General features: G+C 31.9%; 1 protein-coding gene and 1 pseudogene across 1 annotated transcript; both read left to right on the plus strand.

Moving 5' to 3' along the window:
• Positions 1 to 6,497, plus strand: part of LOC146918427 (uncharacterized) — a 72,714-nt pseudogene extending 66,217 nt beyond the window's left edge.
• Positions 6,498 to 18,804: 12,307 nt separating this feature from the next.
• LOC146918428 (protein tesmin/TSO1-like CXC 5) lies at positions 18,805 to 25,221 on the plus strand. The gene is made up of 8 exons (XM_085720077.1): positions 18,805 to 19,470; positions 20,562 to 20,669; positions 21,238 to 21,415; positions 21,990 to 22,340; positions 22,762 to 22,868; positions 22,941 to 23,035; positions 23,409 to 23,825; positions 24,605 to 25,221. Exons 1-8 carry the CDS (start codon positions 19,154 to 19,156, stop codon positions 24,931 to 24,933), a joined length of 1,902 nt encoding a protein of 633 aa, XP_085576203.1. The 5' UTR covers positions 18,805 to 19,153; the 3' UTR covers positions 24,934 to 25,221.
• Positions 25,222 to 26,485: the final 1,264 nt, after the last annotated feature.

Consider the following 26,485-nt stretch of genomic DNA (forward strand, 5'->3'; position numbering starts at 1 on the left):
TTTTGTTTTTTAATTTATTTAAAAATTAAATTAAGTTTAAATGAGTGTTGTCTACAAATTACCTTGCCCAACTAAACTTCAGACTCCCTAAAAATTCTCATCATTTATATGAGTACTAAATTTATCAAGGAATATGCCGTCAAATAAAAAATTGATAATATAGAAATAAGAAATAGCTCAGTTGTTAGATAAATTATTTTATTGCTCAAAAAAAATTATATTATATATGTAGGAGTCAGTGTTCGAACCTTAAATTTTCACTTATCCATCTTAAAAGATAAAATTCAAGTCATTTATGAGGAACCTTTGTGAATTTAATATTAAAAATAATTAAGACTACTTAACTAAAAAAAAAATTAATATATGATAATGCTTGAATATCCTAATTCAATAAACCGAGCATATTCCCCAAAAAAATCTCCCCTTTAAAATCATACTAATTATTTTTGCTTTTGAATTAAGGAAATTTTTTATTTATTTATTTGAACACTCATTTATGAGGAACCTTTGTGAATTTCCTAACAAAAACTTAACGTGCAGTACAAATTCCTCATGCTTTTAGAATAGAAAAAATGAATATTAATATTAAATTGGGAAAAAAAATTATTTGAGTAAGAGTATTAAATTCGGGAAAAAAATTATTTGAGTAAGAGTATTAAATTCACGTATTTCAACAATAATTTATAAATAGAATAGATGATTTTGATTCTCAAAAAATGAATAATATCTATATATCTATGAATAAAAAGAATGAGAATATTACAAATTAATACTCCTATAGGATTCCACATCAAAATAAACATGATCTTCATTAAAAAAAATCATACATGTAAATGAGAGATTGTCTAACATATACGTTAGAACCCTCTCATTCATTATTCATGAATTACTTAAATAAAACTAAATTAATTTATATGCAATTGATGAATCAATTAATTCATATGCAATTGATGAGTTGAGTTTGAATTCTCTTATATAGAAAATGGATTCATAGAATACAAAATAAAAATCAGATGCGCACAAAAGGAATTTAGAGAATATAACACTTATTTTATAGGACATTTAATAAAAAACGGAGAAGAGGGAAGAAGAAATTGTATTATTCAATTTAATAACAGTTATTTTACATGTGTTTGTAGATTAATTTGAAAGTATGAAAGGAAACATTATCCTTTATTCTAGGCAAAGACAATACAATATTGGTCAATTTCAATATTGACTTGCTCGAGCTTATAGGCCGGAGTTGTTTCAAAAAATGAAAACCTCATCTACATTGGTTCAACAACATTTATGTCTATAATGAGATCTACGATATCTGTTATTCAAAGCTTGGTCACTGAACCTCTCCGACAGATCTTGGTGTTGAAATTAAAAAAAAAATTTAATTCATCCTGCAAAAAATATATGTATGATAAAATTATAATAAAAATGAGTAGTGAAGATTAAAAGAATCTAAAAACACACAAGCATTATGAACTTCATAAGAACCATTACATTCAAGTCAACATCAACAATATTACCGAAGAAACTTCTTCACAAATAGCAACAACCTAATTTTTTGAATTTAACAATTAAAATTAGTAAACAGTTATTACAACAATGACTACAAACTAAAGGGGTGTATGTGCCTTATATAGGCTTGTGTGCAGTACAAATGTGTGCAGTAAAATTGTGTAGTACAATCTTACATTTAAAAACGTAAAATAATTAAATTATGATTGTCATTTAATATGAATAATTGTGATTGATATGAGTGATTCTTATTTTTTAGTGTAACGTGTAATAAATTGCAAATAGCATTGACAAAAAAATTGCAAATAGCAATTTTTTTTTGAAAGAAAAAAAAATTATTAAATGTTGGAATATAATTAGCACTGATTGTATGATGTTTTTTTTTTTAGAAAAATTGTAGGGTTAATTATGTTTCTAGTCCCTATAAAATAGCGACCTTGTAAGTTTAGTCCCTACTTAATTTTAATAGCATTTTTAGTCCCTATAAAAAAAATTTACTTATAATTTTATTCCCTGCTAAAACAAAGTTTGATTAATTATCCTTAAACTCTTAAATTTTTGAACGATTTTTTTGAGGCAAGATTAGAACACTATGAAAGGTTCGTTTACTAAAATTTAGAATTTTCTGACATGAAATGAATTAAATATGAATTTTTTAAAACGACAAAAGTTAAAGATAAAAAGTAATAAAATCTGGATGTAGAAATCAAATTTTGCGATAATTTTTTGCGGACGAACTTTTAGTAATGTTCTAAACATGTCTGCAAAAAATTGTTCAAAAATTTAAGAGTTTAAGCATAAATTAAACAAATTTGAATTGAGTAGGGACTAATACTCAGTGCAGAAAAACAAAATTAGGGACTAAAAATGCTATTAAAATTAAGCAGGGACTAAACTTACAAGGTCGCTATTTTATAGGGACTAGAAACATAATTAACCCAAAATTGTATGATGATTTTTGTAATTCTTTTTTCTGTCCTAAAACAAAGTATCAGATTTTTTTTCTTTCCTAAAATAAATATTGAACAATTCAACGAAATTCATTAAAAAAAATGGTGAAATCTATTTAACGGTTTTTGCGATTTTAGAGGAAAGGTCTTGAAATATTATTTTTTTTAGCTATCAAGCAATTCCGATTTTTTTTTTTTGGTTTAAGGCTTATTTTATTTTTTTTAGGGAAGGTTCAACGTTTATTTTAGCAAGACCATTAAATAGAATCAACTGAAATCATATTTTTGATATTCTTTAATGATACGTTTTCAATTCCAATTAAATACCTCCAATTCCAATTTTTTTATGTCCTAAAATAAAGTATCCGTTTTTTTCCTTCCTACAATAAATATTGAATAATTCAACGGAATTCATTAAAAAAAATGGTGGATCACGGCACTATACTTGGCACAGGGATAAAACAATATTCATATTTTTAGCACAGGGATAAATATCAGCGTGGGTTAACCTTTTATTTTCAACGATATTTTTTATTTATTCTGCACGTACTTTCATGTTATAATTGAAATATCATATGATATAAAACAACCTCGTTAAAATTTCATTCCTTAATACCAACTATAAAATATATGATAACTAAACACTACATTACACGATTATACAAATAATATAATAATACAATATCATTGGTCTTCCAAAAAAAACATTGAATTGTAACATTTCCATAAAAAATAACATATAATAACACAATATAATTGGTCTTCCAAAAAAAAACATTGAATTATAACATTTCCATAAATAAAATATTAGAATAGAAGAAGATTAGAGCGCCACATGTCGCTAGTTGAATGAAACCTTAAAACCTTTAAAAATGGTGACACTTGTCAAGAAAAGAAGAGAAGAGGCCTTGGAATAGGTGGTAAATTTATATTATATAGATTCCATTCATTGGAAGTTTACTCCTCTCCTGATTCTAAGATACTGGTTTCTAACGAAATAGTACAATTTTATCAAACACTGTCCTAGCTGCATAGACGTCTGAAAGTATGTAGCATTGACACCTCGGATTGAAGGCGTGTCTAGTGTTATACACACACGTCATTGTCTGACACCAGAAACAAGTGGTTACATTTAATCATTTCCATTTTCTTAAATTATTATCGGTTTCTACATGTCACCGTCAGTGTTTCATGGTCTGAAGAGATTATCGCAAACTATGCCAATTCTTTTATCTTTCTTTTTAGCTGACACATCAGATTTTTAGCTATAAATATTGAATTTCAAAACTTTTTACGATTTATGCTGTAGAACTCTGTTACTGCTGCTGGTTGTTACCTTTGTCCGGATCCTGGTTCTAGAGGGTTTGCTCTTCTGTGGAGATTGCTTTGCCTTTAAAGATGGTATTTTTTCAAGAAACGCTCTTTTCAACAAGAAGATTATTCTGTTGCCAATGAGTTGGAAAAGACTATTGAGGATGAAAAATCATATGCAAATCACTTGGTTCTAGATGGATCAAATGTTCAATTTTTGGATCTGAAGCTAAAAGACTAAACATCATCAGTGAATCAACCTATAGTAGCTTCTCGTACTGCAGAATCAAGTAACCAATCGTGTCAGGTCAAAAATCGGAGCCATTTCTGCATCAAGTTGAAAATGCTTCCACTTTTGGCGAATCGGCCAGGGCTGTGTTGTTACTTCATGGACCGGTTCATTCTAACGTGGAAGTTGGTTGATAAAATGGATAGCAACACAGTCTCTGATTCAGTTGATTATGACATGGATTTGAGTGGAGAAGCTAAAAAATTTTGGTGCTCGTCTTGTGTGGTTGGTCGTGATCAAGCTCTTGAAGTGCGACATAAGATTGAATTTGATTGGCTGTATCTTGCCGAGTTATCTAAGTATTCTCCATCGGAAAACCTCACAAAATATGAGGTTAAGTCCGCGAATGGAAACACAAAGATGATGGAGAAAACAGCTCCATATTTGCACTATGCCAGTGTATAAGCAAAAAAAGGTCTAGTTATGTTAAAATCTATCCCAGTTGCTGCAAGGAGAAGCTTGCCTGTTCTGATCAATCAACATGGAAAATTAATAAGCATTCCAGTAAGTTAACCTCTCTTACTATCATAGCGATTTTCTCGACTAATTTTGTAAAATTTCCTAGTTTATCTGCTGCAGGAATAGGTTACAATCGCAATTGATGCTCCCTAAATACCGATAATTCTTGATAGTTATTATAACTTGTGTTGCACTGGCACCACAGAAGACGGATTGAAGGAGTGTGTAAAATTCAACACGTGTTAATGTCTGAAATCGACACGTGTAGCTACATTAAATCACTTCAATTTTCTTAAATTATTATTGGTGTCTAAATTATTGTCAGTGTCTTATATGGTATCCGTGTCAATGCTTCATAAATTGTAACCAATAATCGGATCACATCCTCTCTAATATTTTACTGATTACTATTTTAATTTTCTTTCTGAGTTCAACACTTGACATTTGGAATCTGACTAAGTGACTGAACATTCTTCATTTTTCAGAGCATCAATTTCAAGCATTGCCCTTGCTTGATGGTGCATGATGACAGTACGTCATTACTAGTTTTTTAGTCATATTTGTGTCCTTTTTGTAATGTTTAGAGAGTCAACTGCTTGTAATTCATGGTGAAATCAGATTAAAATAGGAACAAGAGCCCAAAGGAAGAAATTGAGAAAAAGAGGAAAAAAATGTGAAGAATCGTGCCACGTTTGCTCTAATCGTGGCACGTTGCGAGGATGTGGAATTCATTGATACGTTCTGGAAATTTCGTGGCACGATGAACCACGAAACGTGCCACGATGGTTAAATTAAGTTGCTGCCACGTATGAATTAATGGGACGGAGCAAGTGTTTTTGGTGGTGTGAATAAAACAAAAGGATGGTAAGAGTTAGAACTAAAAGAGATGGGCCACCAAGTTGTTGATAGACTAGTGAGGTCCACTTACGGCAATTGGAAAAGGAATAGCTTTTGGAGCAAGAAAAGAAAATAGGTTACAAAGGCTATATAAGAAGCAGCCGCACAACACATAAGATTTTCAAGTTTTGCGGTTCTGGAACGGCAGCCGCACATCACTTTGAATTGGAAGCAGCACGCAACACGAGAAAGAAGGAAGAGCAGCACATGGAAAAGTAAAGAACAAGAACAGCACCGATTGGAATGAAACTGTGAACAACGCCGACATCGTCGAAACTCTCGGTTTTGTTTTCTTTTTATGTTGTTTATTTCTATGATCATGTGTAGCTAATTTCCTTTGATTAAGCCATGATGAACCTATTGTAATATATGAACCAGTAGTTGAACTCTCTTTATTATCAATGTTATTCAGTCTTTATTCAGAATTACTTGTGTTTATTGCTTTTCATGTTATTGTTTTGTATGACTACTAGCCCTAGCTTCTTGCAATCACATGAATTGATTTTAGGAATTGAATGACTACTAGCCCTAGCTTTTAATCCTGATATAGTAATTCTGTTTAACTCAACATTAGGAACCTAGAGATAGGAAATTGAGGGTTATGACATATAAATTAACGTTCCGACTTTGCTTCCACGGTTATTCAATCTGGTTAAGAGATTAATAGGGTTATAACTTAGGAAAGGGTTTTGAGTCAAGAGATTGATCAAAACCACTTAGTTAATTTGTCGTAAAGAATGAATATTGATTGAGAGTAAAGAGAGGTAGACTATTCATATAAAGCAATAGCGGATTCACTGGCTTAATCATTTGTTTTCTATATAACTTCCAACCATTGTTTATTTACTTGCAATTTATTATTTTAGCACTTAATCCAACTGCCTAGGGCAACTCTATAAATTTAATACATCCTTAATTTTAACGACTTTGCCGAGTAGAAATTGAAACAGTCCCTGTGGATACGAACTTATAAATTTTATTACTTCGATGGTTTTGGTACACTTGCCAGATATTTATCAGTGCACGTGGAGTATAAGCCGAAAATTCCACTTGGAGGAGGTCATAGCTCATTCATATAGAAAAGAAAAAAAATAGAGACACAACATAAATATCATGATTGCAAGGATTTTGGTGGTTGGTTATCCAATTTGAAGTGAAGAAAATTTATTGAAACCACCCTTGACCGGACACATTTCAAGTGAACCAAAAAGAGCACGTCGAAAAATGGAACAATGTCCTAGCCACGACCACAGGTAGCCATAACTTGCCAGTAGCACATAAGCTTATTAATTTGGAAAAAGGGGTGATGAAAATTTCTTTAGTGATCATCATGGAAGATGCTTAACAGGATCTATAAGGAATGTTGATTGGTTTTTGTTCATGTTCTTCATCTATAACTAAGCTCTTGTACATTAAAGTTCATCCAAGATTCCAGATGGAAGTGGATGCTCAAATTGTGCCAAACCTCTTCAACCAACCATGAAGCTGTCTACTTCTAATCTATTGGCCTTCCGTAGCAAAATATTATTTTGGTCAACACAATTTATTACAAAGGGGAAATAATTGAATGTGATGTACTCCCTCCGTTTCAAAATGAGTGTCGTTTTAGGTGATTACACACATATTAAGAAATGCAATGATTAAAAGAAAGAGAATGGTTATTTTACCAAATTATCCTTATTAACTATTGGTTAGTTTTAAAAGTAATACTTTGGAAGTAGTGTGCAGAGTATTAATTGAAGGGTACAATTGAAAAGAAAAAGTTATTATTGCATTGGAAACTGAAAGCGACATTCATTTTGAAACAAATTTTTTTGGCTAAAACGACACTCATTTTGAAACGGAGGGAGTACATTATTATCTATCAATAATGTATAGACTCCCGTATTTATTTTTGTAATTCTTTTTGAGATGCGTCGAACAATGGATTTGATTATCGCTCCCAAGCAGGATTGTAAACTGGGTTCGACATGTTCCGAGAGTCTAGACCCCATTGGTGTCTAGATTCCTATGTTTAAATGCAATTTACTACTTCTTAAAGATCATAAGATCTTCTTGCAACAGTTTCTTGGTGCCTTTAGGTAGAAATTGCCTTATAAATGATGGATTTTGGAATTGTTTGATGACAACAATATTTATTTAGTTGTAAAATCAATTTGTGGGTTCGGTATGACACTTGTTTATAAATTTATAATAACCATCTCATTAATTTTAGGCAATGCTTTTTCTTGCTAAAAAACAAAGGTCTTGTTAACTTGTGCCCTAAGGGCACAAGATAAGAAACTGAATTAAGAAATTTAATCTTGAAAATTGTGCATTTATGATCTTAAAAGTTTAAAATTTTAACTTTTTAATACAATATTTATTGTTTATTTCTATTTTAAGATTTTTATCTTGTGTCTTAAGGACACAAATTAACATTTTTTAAAAAAACAATTATTTGCCTAAGGAATTTTTTACTCATGATTTAAAGTAGTATTTGATTGAATACAATATTACTATGAGAATACCAGCCGAAGATTTCCCCTTGAGGCTGGAGTATATTCTAATAGGGTATTTGATGTCTTCACTGAATTTTGTGCAATTCACGGGGCCTAGGAAAAAATTCTCACACTAGAGTAGGAGATGGATAATACTTTCTTCGTCTCTAGATACATTGGTTATTCAATGTATCTAAAAAGTTGTTTTTTGTTTATAAATGTGACCAGAGGGAGTAGTCGTTTAAGATTTATGCATGATTATTAAGAAAATGATTAATTGTGTTGATTTTGATGGTAAAATTAGTATCATTTACTAAAACACCCTTATTAATTGTAGTTAGTGGAGTAGTTAAGTAGAATGAAATTCAATAAATAAGGGTATAATAATGGAAAAAAATAATAAATGTCGCATTGCTATTCTAAAGTGACAATTATTTTGAGAAAAAGAAAAAGTGGTAAAGAGACAATTGATGTGAGATGGAGGGAGTATGATTAAGTATTCAAGCAGTATTAGTCTGGTGTCTAGTATCTTGACCTTTTAGTCTCGAGAAGGCTGGACCATAAACTCTTTTTTGAGTCATCCCTGGTGGCCACATCATTGTAATGATTTCAAAACTAATTTAGTTATATTATTAAAATTTTAAAAAATTATGAATTTGATAGGACAATGGTTCAAAGTGGTTTATTGAGCACACCCAAAGTTATTGGATAAATAAGCATAAATAATTATTGCACTCCTTCTAATCTCAATTACAAGAAAAAATACATAACTTCACAGTGAATCAACAGAAGCAATGTCCGTCAATCATGTTTTTTCTCTCTTTCGGAATACATGACATGGATGACGTCTGATGGTGCGGGTTATATTTTCAAGTACTCCGACTTTAAGTTAATATAATGTTTGAAGTGGTGACAGTTACAGAAAAATGCACTTTTAAATGATGATGTGATCTTATAGTGTGAAAAATGTGGCATTGAGCTTGAGCTGGTTTAAAGTTCAATCCAAAACACCTCTTGGTAAGAATTTTTTTTTAACATCAAATTTTATTTAACAACCAGATCTCTGCTCAAGATGAACAGAGACTAGTGATTCAGAGAATATAAACTAAAACGTCGTATATAGGTGGAACACCAGAAAACAAACACCATAAAATACCCCCTTACACACAACGCCTAGCCATTACCTTACCTTCAACACCCACGAGAACAACACCCACCAAAATAAACACTACCACATAAAACAGACTCATTAACGAAAACGGCCCCTAAAAACGATAGACATAACCACCTATCGTCACTACTCACCCCAAAAGAACATCCCTCTAAATGAAACTCCCAGTCCTCGTCACCAAAGCTGAGTCATATCCAAGAAGCTCTTGTTCGAAAGATCATGCAGCTTCCACCACCTCCCAACCTCTGAACCACCGAAAGAACACTAAAAAAGCCCAAAATAAAACTTGAGTCCAAGAACTGACTCCCGATCTCGAATCAAAAACGATCGGCCCACCAGACTTAGGACCAAATCAGAAGGGCACCCCTCACCCCCGGTCCATCATAGAAACACCATAACAAGCCAAACAAGATTGCAGCTAGACACCAACTACCGATATCGAAGCAAAAGTAACCGACCCACCGGAATCCAGCACACAATATGTAAGAAGCCATGCTATGCAGTGGTGCAAACATCAATCAAATCCAAAAGGAAAAGGCTCAACTCGAAATGACATACACCCTCAAAACACCCCAAACACCATAACAACAGCGATGAAGAAAGTGTACTCGAATAATAGAGACGGTCTCCAAAAGAAATCACCCACAACAAACACCACAAAACCTTCACCTCGTCACATAATCAACACCAACCATCCCCTTTTATAGCTCACGTCCGCACATTGTTCCGACACCAAATTCGAGTCCAAAATAGTCCATAACCACCCATCCCAACCACACCACTACAACCCCACGTACCCCCACGCAAAGCCACAACCACCACCACGCATCACCACCACCACCACGTATTACCACCATCATCACATCACCACCACATAACAAAACACAGCAGCGAAACAACCCACACCACCACAGAACAAAATCCGACGCGGCGGCGCGACCCACCACCAGTTGGAAAACAAAAATTAAATATATTTCAACATAATTGATATGGAATATTAAATAAACAAAGTATAAATATAGAGTAGTTAAATATGATAGTATTGCAGATATATGTTAAAATTGAGGAACAAAAAGAATCAGTTTGTGTTTAAATGAAAAAAAATGGAAGAAAATGGAGGATTCGAAACTCACCGAGGAGAAAAGAAGACACGAGAATTATTTTTAGATTATGGTTATTGAGGACGAATGTGTTTTTTAGTTGTGAATGATGATGATGATGATGATAGTGAGTTCTTTTTATGATGATGGCGGATGACGATGATTTTTAATTAATTGTTTTTATATTCTAATATAATTAATAACTAAAAACAATGACATGCAAATATTTAAAGGGACTAAAATGGGAGTTTTAGAAATAGGAGATTAAATTTTCAATTAAGTTCGAATAGTGGGACCACACGTGCATTTAACCCTTCATTTTAAAATCAATGGGGGTCTCATCAGTAGTGTGAGAGTAGTATTATATTTATTTTGTTACAAGATATTTTATTACTAATCACTTGATGAAAACTACACTTTCGTCAATCTTGTCAAAAATGGTCCTCTTGTTGTGACCATAAATACAATATATAAGCAGACATATTAGACATGTTGGAGGAGTAGCCGCGAGCAATCTGTGTTTGTGATCTCGTATATTTCGCTTCTCTAATGCTACACATGTTCATGGAGGCTGGATCATGGAGAGTTTTGTTGGTGGGATTGAAAATCCATGGGGTGAGACTTGGGGCGAAAATGGATACTGCAAAATTTGCATGGAACAAATGTTTCTACCATGAAAATTGTTTCTACTACTATGTTTTTAATCCCAAATGTTGTTTGTATAAAACATTATATGTTGTTTCTATTGCATTGTAAAAAACATGATTTGTTGTCAGTATTCTTGTTTTAAAGTGGTGTGTTATAACATATTTATTATATTATCAACTACACAATTTCTTGACCTTAAAATAAAACAATCATCAGATTAAATTTGAGAGTGAGATTGATAGTAATAAACAAAATCTAGTTCCTTCAAAAAAAATAAATAAACATAATCTAGTAGTTGTATAAGCATGATAGGAGTCGGCGGTCCAAATACATAAAGGGCCCCAATTTTGTTTGTATTAAATCTATTATAAAAATTATTATTGTGTGTGTGTGTGTATTAATATAGCGATAGAGATATATTTGTTATATAATAAGTATATAATTTTTTTAAGGGAATAATAAGATTTATTTAGAATCAAAAGAAAAAATATAAAATAATAAATATTTTATTACAATCTATATTATATAAAGAAAATACAGGAGTTTGTGTTGGCTTTTTTTTTTTTACCTATTTTAACATTCGTTCAAACAATTTTTTATTATTTTATCCTTTAATTATATCATTTCAAATTTTAATTGAAAAAATTAAATCCCATTAAAATAGGAATATCCCACTACAATATGAACAATATTATCTATACTACTATATATATAAAAGAAGAAGGATTTTAGGCTAATTTTGTTATTATTCCAATTACATCCTTAAAAAAATTATATTAATGGTATATTGTTTGTGTTATTAGAAAAAGGTAGGAATTTATAATATATTTGTTAGATTATTGATATCATTTTTTTTGAAGAATATAAACATGGTTTGCAATATTCCAATTACATCTGTAACAAATTTCGTATATTAATGGTATATTATTAGTGTTATTAAAAAAGGTAAGAATTTATATTATTTTGTTAGATTATTGATGTCATTGAAAAATATAAAATGGTTTGTTTTGTCTGTTACAATTTTAATCAAAATTAAGATTTCATATATAAGACTGTTCTTAATTACAGGCGCATTGCAAAAAAAAAAAACGTGGTTTTATACTAATTTTTTCACTTTCAATTATACCCTTAAATAAATGTGCTTATAAGAATGTTATATCGCTGGTGCCATTAAAAAATATAATAATTTAATTTATATTATTTTTTCTATATTGTTTATTGAAAAAAATAAGTATAGTTTGTTACAATATGAAATTGCATAATATCTATATCTATAATTTTAGAACAAATCAAAGTAATATTAATCCAATTTTCATGAAAACTAATGTTTGAAATTTATACGTATTTGTGCAATAAAAAAGTAGACAGACATGCACACTCCGAATGTCAGTTAAAGATAGAAACTAAAGTTGAGTGACACTAATCTATAATGTATTTTTGAAGGATTTTGGGTTGCCTTTTTTGTTATTTCTATTATACCTTTTTTTTTAATAATGTTATATTGTGGTGTTATTAAAAAGGATAATTTTTTTATTATATTTGTTATATTATTGTTGTCATTTAGAAAACTAAATATGATTTGTTGATTTAAAAAAACATTATTTGTTGAGTTTGTTACATTTGAGAATCACAAATATCTATATCTATACTTATATATACACGTGTGTGTCCGTCTTTTCACTAGTTTTTTTACAATATTATTCGTTATTGTTAGAGAGTGACAATTTTTTGAGATTGTTGCGTGACAATTTTTTGAGATTGTTGCGTTTACAAAAGTGTTTTTTTTTCCACACATTTGTGCAAAAAGCTTTTTTTTTTTTGAAGGAATGTGTGCAAAAAGTTGAAAATAATAATTGGAAAATACAAACTAATAGATGAAGACAAATGAGATATCATGAAATAATTAGTGTTTTTTATGTTCCTCTTTTAAATTCAAAGTGGTAACTGATGTAATTTATAATTTGTCTATGAAATAATAGAACATTAAAAAAAAATATGTGCAATTACTAAAAAAATTGTTATTGAATTAGAATAAATACATAATACACAAATGTAATATAAACTAAAATATGTAAATACTTTTTTTTTTCTTCTCGAATGACAAATACTACATGAAACACACACACATAAGAGATCTCACGACACCATATATGTCCAACCTAATTTTTTTGGCATTTCTTAGTTAGCTAGGACTTATGGATGTTACTTTGTATTTCTAATACATTTATAATAGGCTTAATTACATATTCGATCCCTTAATTTATTTGTTGTTTTCGATTTGGTCCCATAATTTTACCTTTTTCCTTTTCGGTCCCTCATGTACACTCCGTTAATGAAGTTAGTCCTCACCGTTAGTTTTTTTAATGTCTAATATGTATGATGTGATTTTAACCACTTGATTACAGGTCCATTGTATCTAACAGTGCACTATCACCACATAATTTTTTCTTTTCATCATCTTTCCATCTTCTTCTTTCTCCTCACGTCTTCATGATCTTCCTTCTTCTTCTTCCTCTAAAAAAATTCCAAAAACCTAAAAAACACAATGGCAATAAACTTCATCTTCTCCCCCTCAATCTTCATCTTTTTTCTCTCAAAAACACATAAACTTCAATTGCTTTTTATCCATGGATTCCACACACGAATTCTTTTTATCCATGGATTCCACACGAATTCAAAATCTTTTTTCGAATCCAAAATCAACAACGACAACAACATCAACTTCAATTGATTTTATCCATGGATTCCTCACGCGAATTCAAAAGATTCATCTCCTGAACCTGAGTTTCTTCACCGAATTCCGAAATCCAGATCTATCAATCTCCTGCTTCATCATCGACGTTGAGTTCACTGTCACCGATTGTGTAATGATGGTGTTTCATTCTTTTGTTGATTCAATGTAACAATGATGTTTTCATTTGGTTGGTTACTGAGAAATTTTCTCAGTGAAGATAAGCATCAAAGAGAGGAAAAAGAATCCATTTTTTTAGTGTTTAGTTTCATAGAAAAAGAAAGGTAAAAAAGTGATTTTTAGTGTTTGCGCTGAAATGGTAGTGGTGCTGCTTCAGTATGGTCCTCCTCTTCAAAACTCAGATTCGAATTCGAATTTCGAATTTGTGTTGTTGTTGTTGTTGCCATTATCGTTGATGTTCTTGTTCCTTCTCCAAGTTTTTCGAATTCTGGATTTAAAGAATTGAAAGTGTAATGATGAGATTGTGGTGATGATTTTGTTGTTGATTTTTGTTGATGATTATGTTCATGTTCTTACTAGGTTGCTGGGTTTTGGAGGAAATACAGGAAAATATAACATATGATTTTTATTTTTTAATTTATTTTTATGGGTTTGTTTGTATAAATGTATGATTATGATGATGATGAAGAATTTGAGTTTTTTTCCATCCCTTTGTTTGAAAAAAAAAATTTGGGTTTATTGAATTTTTTATGAATGTATGAAGATGAGTAGGGAAGAAGATGAAGACATGTAAAAAAATAATTAGATGTTGGGGGTGCATCGTTAGATACAATGGATCTCTATATTCTAACCATTCACTTTTTGAAAAATAGATCAAACGGCTAAAATTAAAGAATTCAATAAAGTCTACGATGGACAACTTACAATGTTGATCCACTATACACATTTATGGTTAAAGTTAACAGACTAGGACCAAAAGGCTAACGGAAATATATTTGAGGGACCGAAAAGGAAAAAGTTAAAATTATGGGACCAAATCGGAAACAACAAATAAGTTAAGGGATCGAATATGTAATTAATCCTTTATAATATTCATTCTAACGTGATGTGCATGTCTCAAAGAGTCATATTTAATCTATGATAAATGAGAGAGATGTGTGCTCTTTGTAAGATATATTTGTGATTTATGCGTGTAGTTGGTTGTGTTGTTTGTGATAGAATTGCGAGACCCAAAGATTCATGTTCAATTCATGAGAACCAGATAAAATAAATTGTGTGTAGTTTATTTAATATTCAAAATTTATGTTTCAACTTAAAATCTTTCACATATTTTTATGTTTTTTATTTGAGAGGATATTTTTATGCCTTTTATCTTTTCTTTAATTAATAATGTATACATTCAAAAATATACATTCAACAAAGCTTAATATGTTAAATTTTAGCATTGTAACCTCAAGCTATTGAGCTTGAATCACTGAGGGACAGTTGTAAAATGACATTGAGCATAATATTTTATTTGATCATCCTCTTTGTGGGAGAAGTTTTACTTCGTACAGTGGGGATGGTCATACTATGAGTCAGTTGGATCAATTTTTTTTATCTGAAGATTGGTGTGCTAGCTGGCCTAATTATATTCAAACGACTCTTTCTAGAGGTATTTCCGATCATTGCTCGGTTATGTTGACAATTGATGAGAAAAAAATGGGGACCATGTCCTTAGCGCATACTGAAGTGTATGACAAATTTACCCGGATATTTTGAAGGATCAATGGAATTCTTTTCAGGTGGTGGTTTGGGAAGGATATGTATTGAAAAAAAATTCAAGTTGATAAAAGAACGTTTGGAAAATTGGCATCCGCATCCTACGGAGAATTGGGAGGGTAGGACTAAAGCGGTAAACGATCGCATGTCTATTTTGGATGGTTGTTTATTTATTTTGATAACTTTGTCATTTGAATTATATTTTACCATACAAATTTATTTTATTCTATCACCTTCGTGGAGTTAAGTCTCTGGGGAATTTTTATTTTTCTATGATCTACTTGGTAATCATACAAAGACAATTTCCTTTTAATATAGCTATTTGTGCGGGGGGAGGGGGCACCAAGACTTAAAGAAAGAGGAGTTGGAAGGGCTGCATTATTTGTTAGCTAATCTGCTTTCTTTGACTCGTTTAAATTCTAGTACCTAATGACAATGATCAAGATTAAATCGGTTGAGAGAGGGAGATGACAATTCTAAGTTCTTCCATAGTTAATGTCTTCTAGGCATCGATCAAACACACTCATTTTGATTCATGTCAGTGATGTTTAAGTGGAAGGGGTGGATAATATTAGAAGTGGTGTGTTCAATCATTTCGCGAACCATTTTCCGTCAGGTATGTCTGCTCATCCACAGGTAGATAATATGAATTTTAAATCGATCAATATGGCGGAGAGGGGGATTTAATTAAACTGTTTGCATTATAGAAGATTAAATAGGCTGTTTGGGATTATGATAGCTTCAAGAGTCCAACAACAGATGAAATTAGTATTGCGTTCATAAAGGATTCTTAGGAGGAGTTAAAAATATAATGTGTTGCATTTTTTTTTACCGAGTTTCATCATGATGGTAAATTAACAAGAGGATCTAATAATACACTTATAGCTTTTATTCTTAAAGTGGAGAGTGCTCAATGTTTGACGGATTTTTGTTCTATATCATTGATTGGTTGTTTATATAAATTTTTGGCAAAGGTGTTTGCTAATAAGTTGAAAAATGTTATTGGAAGTGTTATTTCCATTTCACAGTCAGCTTTTGTTACAAAAAATCCTATTAACTTTGTAATGTTATTGGTTGTTTATATAAATTCTGAATGGGATTCTTATTGCTAACAAGGTGACTCCTGTAATTTAAACAAAGAGCTCTTATTATTTAAAGTCGGCTTTGAAAAAGCTTATGATTATATGGATTGGTAGTATTTGGAAGATTAAGATGAATTTTTCAACTTTATGACGTAAATGGTTTTTTGAATGTGTAACAACAGCTACTAAATCGGTCTTGGTGAATGGTAGTCCAAATAATATAATAACATAGTACAAAATACAATAATTCTACAAAAGAGAAGGCACCCACAATTCCAACCGGTCGATTTCTTTCGATAGAACGTTGTTCATCAATCTCACCTCATCTCTTTTAACTTTTTAGATTTCGTTTATTTAATTTTAATAAAAAATTCTTCTTCAATTTTTTTTTATTGAATGTTATAGTTTTCAATTTTTAAAATTAGTTTTAATTATTAAACTTAACTATCACACGAGATTAAAACACACATAAAATAATAAAATAACCCAACTCAACATGTTCACATAAGCAATTCACTTTAATAAAGATAAAGATTATTAAAGAGATAAAATTTAAACTTAATTTTTTTTAGAGAGATTAAAAATCAAAATTACGCAATATTATAAGGACTTAAAACATTATGATCTCATCCTATAAGCACTACTCAGTTGGTAGCTGTAACATAAAGGTTGCGATTTAAACCCGAGACGAATTCCTCATTCTTCCACGTTTAAAACATGTAGCTTTAGTCATTAAACTACTTGACAAAAAAATACAAGATTAACCCTACAAAACAATAAAAGAGACTTGTCAAAAAAAAAAGGGAATTAGTCATTTTAGTCCTTGAATAGGAAATGAGTAGTCACTTTAGTCCCTGAATGCAGAGAAATTGCAAAACAGTCCCTGAATGTAGACTCTGTTGGTCAATTTTAGGGACTAAAGTGCTTAACAGAGTCAACATTTAGGGACTAAATTGACTAACAGAGTCTGCATTCAGGGACTAAATTGACTAACAGAGTCTACATTCAGGGACTATTTTGCATTTTATCTGCATTCAGGGACTAAAGTGACGACTCTTTTCCTATTCAGGGACTAAAGTGACTAATTCCAAAAAAAACAATAAAAGAGATTTTTCAGTTTAAATACCTTCTCCACCGTAGATGAGAAATACTTCTATATATATCAACCCTCCAATTCACCCTTCTAAATCCACCGTTCAATCCATCTTAAAACAAAATCTCACCGTCAAATTCTCACAAAACAAAAAATTGAAAAAATTGAATTTTCAAAACCTGCTGAGAAAGTGGAGAGTACTCAGCGTTTGGCGGATTTTTGTCCTATATCATTGATTGGTTGTTTATATAAATTTTTGGCAAAGTTGGTTGCTAATAGGTTGAAAAATGTTATTTGAAATGTTATTTCCATTTCACAGTCAGCTTTTGTTAAAAAAAATCCTATTAACTATGTAATGTTATTGGTTGTTTATATAAATTCTGAATGGGATTCTTATTGCTAACGAGGTGACTCCTGTAATTTAAACAAAGAGCTCTTATTATTTAAAGTCAGCTTTAAAAAACCTAATGATTATATGGATAGGTAGTATTTGGAAGATTAAGATGAATTTTTCAACTTTATGACGTAAATGGTTTTTTGAATGTGTAACAACAGCTACTAAATCGGTCTTGGTGAATGGTAGTCCAAATAATAGAATAACATGGTACAAAATACAATAATTTTACAAAAGAGAAGGCACACACAATTCTAACCGGTCAATTTCTTTCAATAGAACATTCAATGTTGTTCATCAATCTCACCTCATCTCTTTTAACTTTTTAGATTTTGTTTATTTAATTTTAATAAAAAAACTTCTTCTTCAATTTTTTTTAATTGAATGTTATAGTTTTCATTTTTTAAAATTAGTTTTAATTATTAAACTTAACTATCACATGAGATTAAAACACACATAAAATAATAAAATAATCCAACTCAACATGTCCACATAAGCAATTCACTTTAATAAAGATAGAGATTATTAAAGAGATAAAATTTAAACTTAATTTTTTTTAGAGAGATTAAAAATCAAAATTACGCAATATTATAAGGACTTAAAACATTATGATCTCATCCTATAAGCACTACTCAGTTGGTAGGTAGCTGTAACATAAAGGTTACGATTTAAACCTGGGACGAATTCCTCATTTTTCCGTGTTTAAAACATGTTAACTTTAGTCATTAAACTACTTGACAAAAAAAATACAAGATTAACCCTACAAAACAATAAAAGAGATTTTTCAGTTTAAATACCTTCTCCACCGTAGATGAGAAATACTTCTATATATATCAACCGTCCAATTCACCCTTCTAAATCCACCGTTCAATCCATCTTAAAACAAAATCTCACCGTCAAATTCTCACAAAACAAAAAATTGAAAAAATTGAATTTTCAAAACCTGCTGAGAAAGAGGGAGTAGTAGCTTCTTCGCGTCTGCGTTACCTTCTTCCTTCTTCTTCAAACCCTTTCTCTCACTTTCTCTCTCTAAAAACCTTCACACACTTTCTCACTCTCATTCTCTTACATCACCAATTTTGGATCCAACAATTTTCAAAAACTTTTGAATTTCAAATTGCCAAAAATTGAAATTCTTCGTAATTCAATTCACAGCTTCGAAATTCGTATTCGTTAACGATTTTCGATTTTTTGAATTTTTTTTTGAATTTTTTTAGAAATTTGAGGGAAGAATCGTAATCGGTGGTGGAATTTGAACAATTTGAAGGAATTTGAAATTGTGAGTTTTGGATTGAAAATTGTTGTGTTGTTTTAATGGCGGAAGGTGAAGGAGGAGATTGTCCTCCAAAGAATGTTGTTCATCCGGAATTTGTTACGGTTACGACTGCTGCTGCAACGGCGGCTGCGGCTGCCAATGCGACTGCGACGGCGTGGTTGGATGTACCGTCGAAGAAGCTAGCGAGGCAGCTTGATTTTAATGCGATGTTGATGGAGCAGTCGAAACCGCAACAGCAGGTGGTTCAACAGGGGAGTGTGACGGTGCAGAAACCGGTTGGAGTGGGTGGTTTGCCGATACCGGTACCGGTGCCAACGCCGGTGCAGACAATTCAACACTCTTCTGTGAGGGTTGGGTGAGTAATGCTGAAACTGTTCTATATATATAATTTGTTTGAATTTGAAGAAAATTTGTGGTTTTGAATTTTTGAAAGGGTTTTTGTTTGGAAAGTTTCTTGTTTTGTTTATTTAAATTTTAAATTTTGATTAAGTTGATGTGTAGTTTAATCATTATTGAATTTGTTTAGTGTGTGTTTGATTCTATTTAGTATGTGTTTAGTTGATTTAAATTTTGATTAACTTGATGTGTAGTGTTATCATTATTGACTGTGTTTAGTGTGTGTTTGGTTTCGTGCTAACGATAATTGATTTTAGTTAAAAGTGAGTTGAACTGAAGTGGTTTATGTTTGAAATACATTCGTTTAAAAATCGTGTTTGGAGTCAAAAGCTATGAATTCTAACTTAGTTAGAATCAATTATAGAGGCAAAAGCAATTCTACATGGGACATTCAAACATGTCAAAATCAATTTTACCCCATCCAAAATTGAAACCGAAGTTTTGATTGTATGTTTGTAATGTATCGTGTTCTTCACGAGGATTATATGTTGGCGGGAGTTTGAATTTGTTTTAGTATTTGAGAATGTAGGATTTAATTGGATACACATTTTAGGTAACGGATTTTCAGCGGTTAGTAACTGCACTTAGTGAATTTAGGTAACGGATTTTCATAGTACAAGTCGTTATTTGAGTCATCGTAGCATTCATTTTTTATTTATTTATTCTTTTCAAAATTTTAACACTCATATATTAGAAGTTACGGCTTGAAGTGAAGTAGGCACTTCCCAGTCATGGTATAATTCACTGTTTGCAATCGCGGATTGTGGAAAATAGCTGTTTGCTCTGATTATGCTAATCTACAGTGCTATATTGCCACTATAGCCGCTGTTTGACACACTCTGTTCTAAATAGTGTATCGCAAAGCAATATCAATTTGTTGAAATTCTGCTACGCTATAGCCGCTATTTCATAACACTAACATAATTTTGATGTTTTGATTCAACAATACATGATAATTACGAACATGATATTAGTATCTCTGTACATGTCTTTATGTTTTGACAAGCAACTGTCTTTTGGTCTTTAATTAACTACCCTTTAATTTTTCAGGAAACAAGAATCTCCCAAACCAAGATCAAGACCTAACTTTGAAGTGAAAGAAGGTACTCCAAAGAAGCAAAGGCAGTGCAATTGTAAACATTCTAAGTGCTTAAAACTGTAAGAAAAAATCTCTTTTTCTCTCTCCGTGTGTGTGTTTCTTTCAATGGTGTTAGTTGACATATAAAAACACATATCAGCATATATGTGTATAGTGTGTGCATAGCATGTACTGGCGCATGTTCTCACATTTGCAACTTTGAAGTACAAATCAACACTTGTCTATTATTTGAAATTTGTATATATAGTAAAGCATCTAACTGGACCCACAGTGGGTATGAATTTCCCGCCGTCCGCCGACCTTGCCATGACAGGAATTTTGCTGTAGCATCAAATTTCCCTATTAAAAACAAATAAATTTTCTTACCTATCAACTGACTGATCGTTTGCATAGAATTTGTTTCTATAGTATGCATAGGTAGTTTTAACTTCTACTGTATAGTCATGGGTTTCCCATGGCCAAAGTTAGGCTCAAATGTAGCTGAATTATCATAAAAAGGAAATATATTCTTTGGTCAAAACTTACTATCTTTGTTTGTTTTATCTCTCCTTTGGCAGAGGTCATTTGTCATAGCACCTTATTGGCTGTTACACTTCATGAAGCTGACTTTCAGAATGTTTTGTGCAGATATTGTGAATGTTTTGCGTCGGGAATATATTGTGATGGTTGCAACTGTGTAAATTGTTTCAACAATGTTGACAATGAAGCTGCTAGACGAGAGGCTGTTGAAGCTACTTTAGAGCGTAATCCAAATGCATTTAGGCCCAAAATTGCGAGCAGCCCTCAGGGAGCACGCGATAGCAGGGTAAGTAGGTCTAGCATTTTGTGGCAGGTAGTATTGTATTGCACAATTGTGTATGATTAGATTGGTTTAGGATATATTGCCTATAAGTTATATTGATTCCAAAAAGTCTTGAATGTGTTTTTATTGGAGCATATAGCGTTTAGGGTAAGTTATACTAATGAGTTAGATAGAAATATTTTATATGATAGAACATTATGGTGTCGTTTGATCCATGTAGCTGACATCACTTAGTTGAATAAGGCTTGGTTGTTGTTGTTTAGAAACTTAAGGGTAGAAAGTCAATAATGCTAAATTTAATTATAAGTAAACTATAAAAAGTTTCCATTCACGTTCGTATCTAACAATGCATATCTTCGCAAGAAGTTGGATGGTTTCTGGTTTAATTTTCTGAATTGACTGGATCTTATTATTAATTAAACTACTTCACAAATACCTCTTTATATGATCTAAAAAGTTATAGAAAAAAGGTTTCTGGACTTGATAATGTTCCGTGTATCAGACACTTAATGAATATATTGTGTATCACATACTATTTCAATTTTTTTGCTGACTGGTGTTTTGATAATAAATGTAGGAGGAGGCTGGGGAAGGTTTAATATTAATAAAACATCACAAGGGGTGCCATTGTAAAAAATCTGGCTGCCTTAAGAAGTACTGTGAATGCTTCCAAGCCAACGTTCTTTGTTCTGAGAATTGTAGATGCATGGACTGCAAGAACTTTGAGGGAAGTGAAGAGAGACAGGCTTTGTTTCGTGGAGATCAAAATAACAATGTGTATCTTCAGCAAGCGGCAAATGCTGCCATAACTGGAGCTATTGGTTCCTACGGCTTTTCATCACCTCCAGCATCAAAGAAAAGAAAAGGTCAGGAACTCTTCTTATGGCCTACAGCCAAGGATCCATCAATTAGCAAGCCGGGACAACAGGTAAAATTTGCTCATTGCACAAGTAGTACTGGTACAGGGTTTATTTAAACTTAGGTATTGGTTAAATCGGAGAAATATTAAACAACGGTTTGACCAGTCTCTAGTCGACATAGTAATTTTTGTCACATTAGACAACTATGTTTTTGTTATGAGTTGACATGATTATCATTGAGTTTAAAATACTCATTTAAACTTGAATTAAGTCTTTACTAAATTAAACTTTCTAGTTTTAAATCCTAAGGTATAGAGACAAATTAAGTTTGAGACTCTGAAGCGAAAGCTTTAGTTTCAATGTCATGATGAGTTAAATCATTCGTATTTGCTATCTGCAGACTATGGTGAATGGTATCAGGATTTATGTACATCTTTTGTTGCTCGATTTATGTACACTATCATAATGAATTTTTTTTTAATGTGTCAGGTGAACCTTGTCAAAGGTCCAGCACCCTCCTCATCAGCTTCACCTGTCTCAAGTGCTCGTGGTACAAATCCAACATTAGGTCAGAGTCCATCAAAATTAAAGTACAGGTAATGTTGGTTATATGTATGAAATGAAGGTACATTTATTAAAGTTAGTTGCTTACTTGATTATTTTTGTAGGTCTCTTTTATCAGACGTTGTACAGCCACATCACCTTAAGGAGCTTTGTTCAGTTCTGGTACTAGTATCTGGCCAAGCTGCAAAGACGCTTGCAGGTACACTGACTTCTATCATCGCCAATCATCAATTATTTTTATGTCTTTAAAGGCCCGTTATGTTTTCTGATATTCTTTTGTTGTATGAATGACTGGTATTAACCTAGAGAGGCTTTCCTCTATACGTGTCACTTTTCCATGCATTTCCTGTTTTCGTAATCAGGCTCACTCTTTAATTTTGAATGTGTGTGCATTATAACGGACCAATAAAAACTTCACCGTATGAAACTTTATCATAATTATACCTCTAGACTCTAGTGCATAATCAAAATGAAAACAACAGAGCTGAGAATCACACTAAGGATCGGATACCTTTTTCAGAACCATTGATTGTGTTTCCTTTTCTCATCAATTTTTGTTTTAATTTGATCAGACCAGAAAAAAACAGTGGAAAAGCGTACAGAAGATCAGACAGAAACTTCCCTTGCTTCATCAACTCAAGAGCAATTACCGAGTCAAAAAGAAGTTGACGTTGAGAAGGCTATGGATGATGATTGTTCAAGTGCAAATCAAACAGATAAAATCAGCCCTGGTAATTCATGTTCAGATGGCGCTGATGTCCCGAAAAGACCGATGTCTCCTGGGACTTTAGCCTTGATGTGTGACGAACAAGATTCAATGTTCATGACAGCTGCCTCTCCCATCGGGCAAACGACCCATGCCTGCAATACATCTTCGCAATTTCCTGACGGACAAGGAGTGACAGAGGTTTATGCTGAACAAGAAAGAATAGTATTAACGCAATTTAGAGATTTTCTCAATAGAGTTATTACTATGGGAGAGATAAATGGTAATATTTTCCTCTCCTTATTTTTAATTTAATTTTACATTTGGAAACATTCATAAAATCTTTTCATATCGTCGTTGTAATTTTGGTAAAAAGACCGTCAATTTTTCATTTTGGCAGTTAACCCCCTAAGTTTTGAAAAACATATAAGTGCTTCAATTAGTTTATTTGTCTTTTACTACCTTCCCCAAAGCATGAAAATTTTCAATTGTCAATTTATTATGTTCCAATGATTACTCTACAAGTGTTTGTGCTTAACAGTCAACACTAAACTTTACATTTCACATGAACTAGCTACTGAGACTTTGTAATTATCAAGGGGGTTAATTGTCAAATTCAATAAGCTGAAAGTTGAAGGGTCAAAGCACTAAAGATAGGGGCAATGGTTTGGATGTTTATACTTCATATCCTTTTAGTCAGAAGTTACTTTTTTGAAATTATGTCGAAGTTAAATAGTCTCAGTATAGATAGTCTGCTTTCCATGGCAATGCCATTAGAAAGAATTCGGATTCCCTTCAATAAAGGTATCCTGCTTTCAGGCAGCAAGGGAAATTGGTGGTCATTCGGTCAAGATTGTACAATTCAAAAAAATGCATTTTTTAATTTTTATAATTCAAAATACCGAACTTGAATCTAGATCGTTCCATCTTGATCGAATGACTACCGATGTCCAGACTGAGTGAATATGGGGAATCCATGACTACAAGGGAGCTACATCCCTTCATATTTTCTCATTAGCCACTATATTGTTAAAAATTGCTGATTTTTATTCCCAATTTCAGAGACAAAGTGTTCTTCATTGGCTAGAAGTGAATTAGAGAATAAAAATGATCCAATCAACAATGAAACTGGAAATGCCAGTACTGAGATAGTACATCAGCAGGAAGCCACTAGCAATGGTGATGTCAAAGCTGCATTTCCACCTATGGCCGCAGCTTCAACACCTGCAGTTCCACCTATGGCCACAACTTCAACACCTGCAGTTCCACATATTGCCACAACTTCAACACCTGCAGTTCCACCTATGGCCGCAACTTCAACACCTGTGGTCCCTATTGATACTGTAGCTGAAAATGGAGAATCCAAGCTGAAGATGGAAAAAGAGACATGAAAGGAATCTAACTTAGAAGAATTCGCAGAGATACCCCTGATAGAACTTCTCTGATGTAATTAAGAAAACCATTGCCATTAGTCATTTTATTTATGCATTCCTCCTTTGTGAAGGTCTGTTAAGCATACAGGCCCCACCATTAGTCCATGGAGGATCATTTTTTTTCTTTCATCATTTTTTTCCATCAATTTTCTTATTTTACATTGACCATTCATACATATCTAAATTAAATTTTAGCTTCGACGTTGTTTTATAAATTAAATTATATCGTTTAGATATTTTGTTCAATGACTACTTGACTAGTGGTAAGTTCATGGGTGATAGAACGATGTGGCTGCAGCCAATTGTCAATGTTAATATCGGAGAGGCGTTGGGATCAGTTTTGTCTAGTTGTAAAATGACGCTTTCCTGTGTAATAACTCTTATGTCGAACTTTTTGTATGCCCAATTGTCAATGTTAATATCGGAGAAGCGTTGGGTATCTTAGGATTCCTTGCTGTTACAACACGACGCTGTAACAGATCACGGTCATCTGATCTCCAATCGGCGGACGTTGTGATTGTTTTACTGTATAAAATTAATTTTAAAATCGGAATTGTTTGATCTCAAATCAATGGTTGAGATTGACTACAATATAAATATAATGACAAATTGACGGAAGAAAGCTAGAATCATTTCAAATATTGATATCAGCTAATACAAAAGCGAAAAAAGACCATACTTTAAAACACTACAAAAGTCACAAAAGTCAAGGCTTTTATCAGAAAAAGACCTTACTTTGAAACACAAAAGTCAATGCTTTTAGCAACACCAAAAATGATGTGCATGTATTTTCACGTTGAAGAAAAGAGAAAAACGTGTCCGTAGAAAATGAGCAATGAAAAAACTTATCAAAAGTTTATACAACAACCAAGCTTTATTATATTAAGTATGGTCGGTTACATAGATCAAACAACATCATAATGTTCTATCAAATACAAAATGTCTATCCAAAAGCTTATATAACGAGTAAAATCATTGATAATAATGTATATATTTAAAATCATATAATATTAAATACAAGTCTAATTATGTTGCCCATGTTATATATAGCTCCAAGATGACGCTGATAACACTATGTCCCAAAATATTAAAACCCATAAAAGAAATATTGGCTTGTAGTTGGAATTAGCCAATATGTACAAGCCATGAAACAGCGGATATAAAATCTCTGAAACTGATTAACATAAATGTCATTATTTGCATTTTGCAATGTAACAACTAACAAATGATTGGATTAACGTGATTAATGAACTTCAATAAACGACAAATCAATCAAGATAATCTGAATTTGATTCCCGACTAAAATTGCAATCCTACCCGATTCAATGAGAGTTTTGCCATCTATTAAAAGCCTTACTCATTCGTCTCTATAGTTGAGCGCAAATGATACTCAATTCACATCAAAAAGTTAATATCAAAGTTGAATTGCATAATAGCACTCATTCATATGTCACTTTAGTCCATGTAATGTAACAATTAGTTGAAAGAGTTGTTTATCATTTAGACAAGA

The sequence above is a fragment of the Medicago sativa genome, chromosome 6 (genome assembly GCF_051527215.1).
Source record: "Medicago sativa cultivar Bolivia chromosome 6, Bolivia_mono, whole genome shotgun sequence".
In the NCBI taxonomy this organism is placed as follows: domain Eukaryota; kingdom Viridiplantae; phylum Streptophyta; class Magnoliopsida; order Fabales; family Fabaceae; genus Medicago; species Medicago sativa.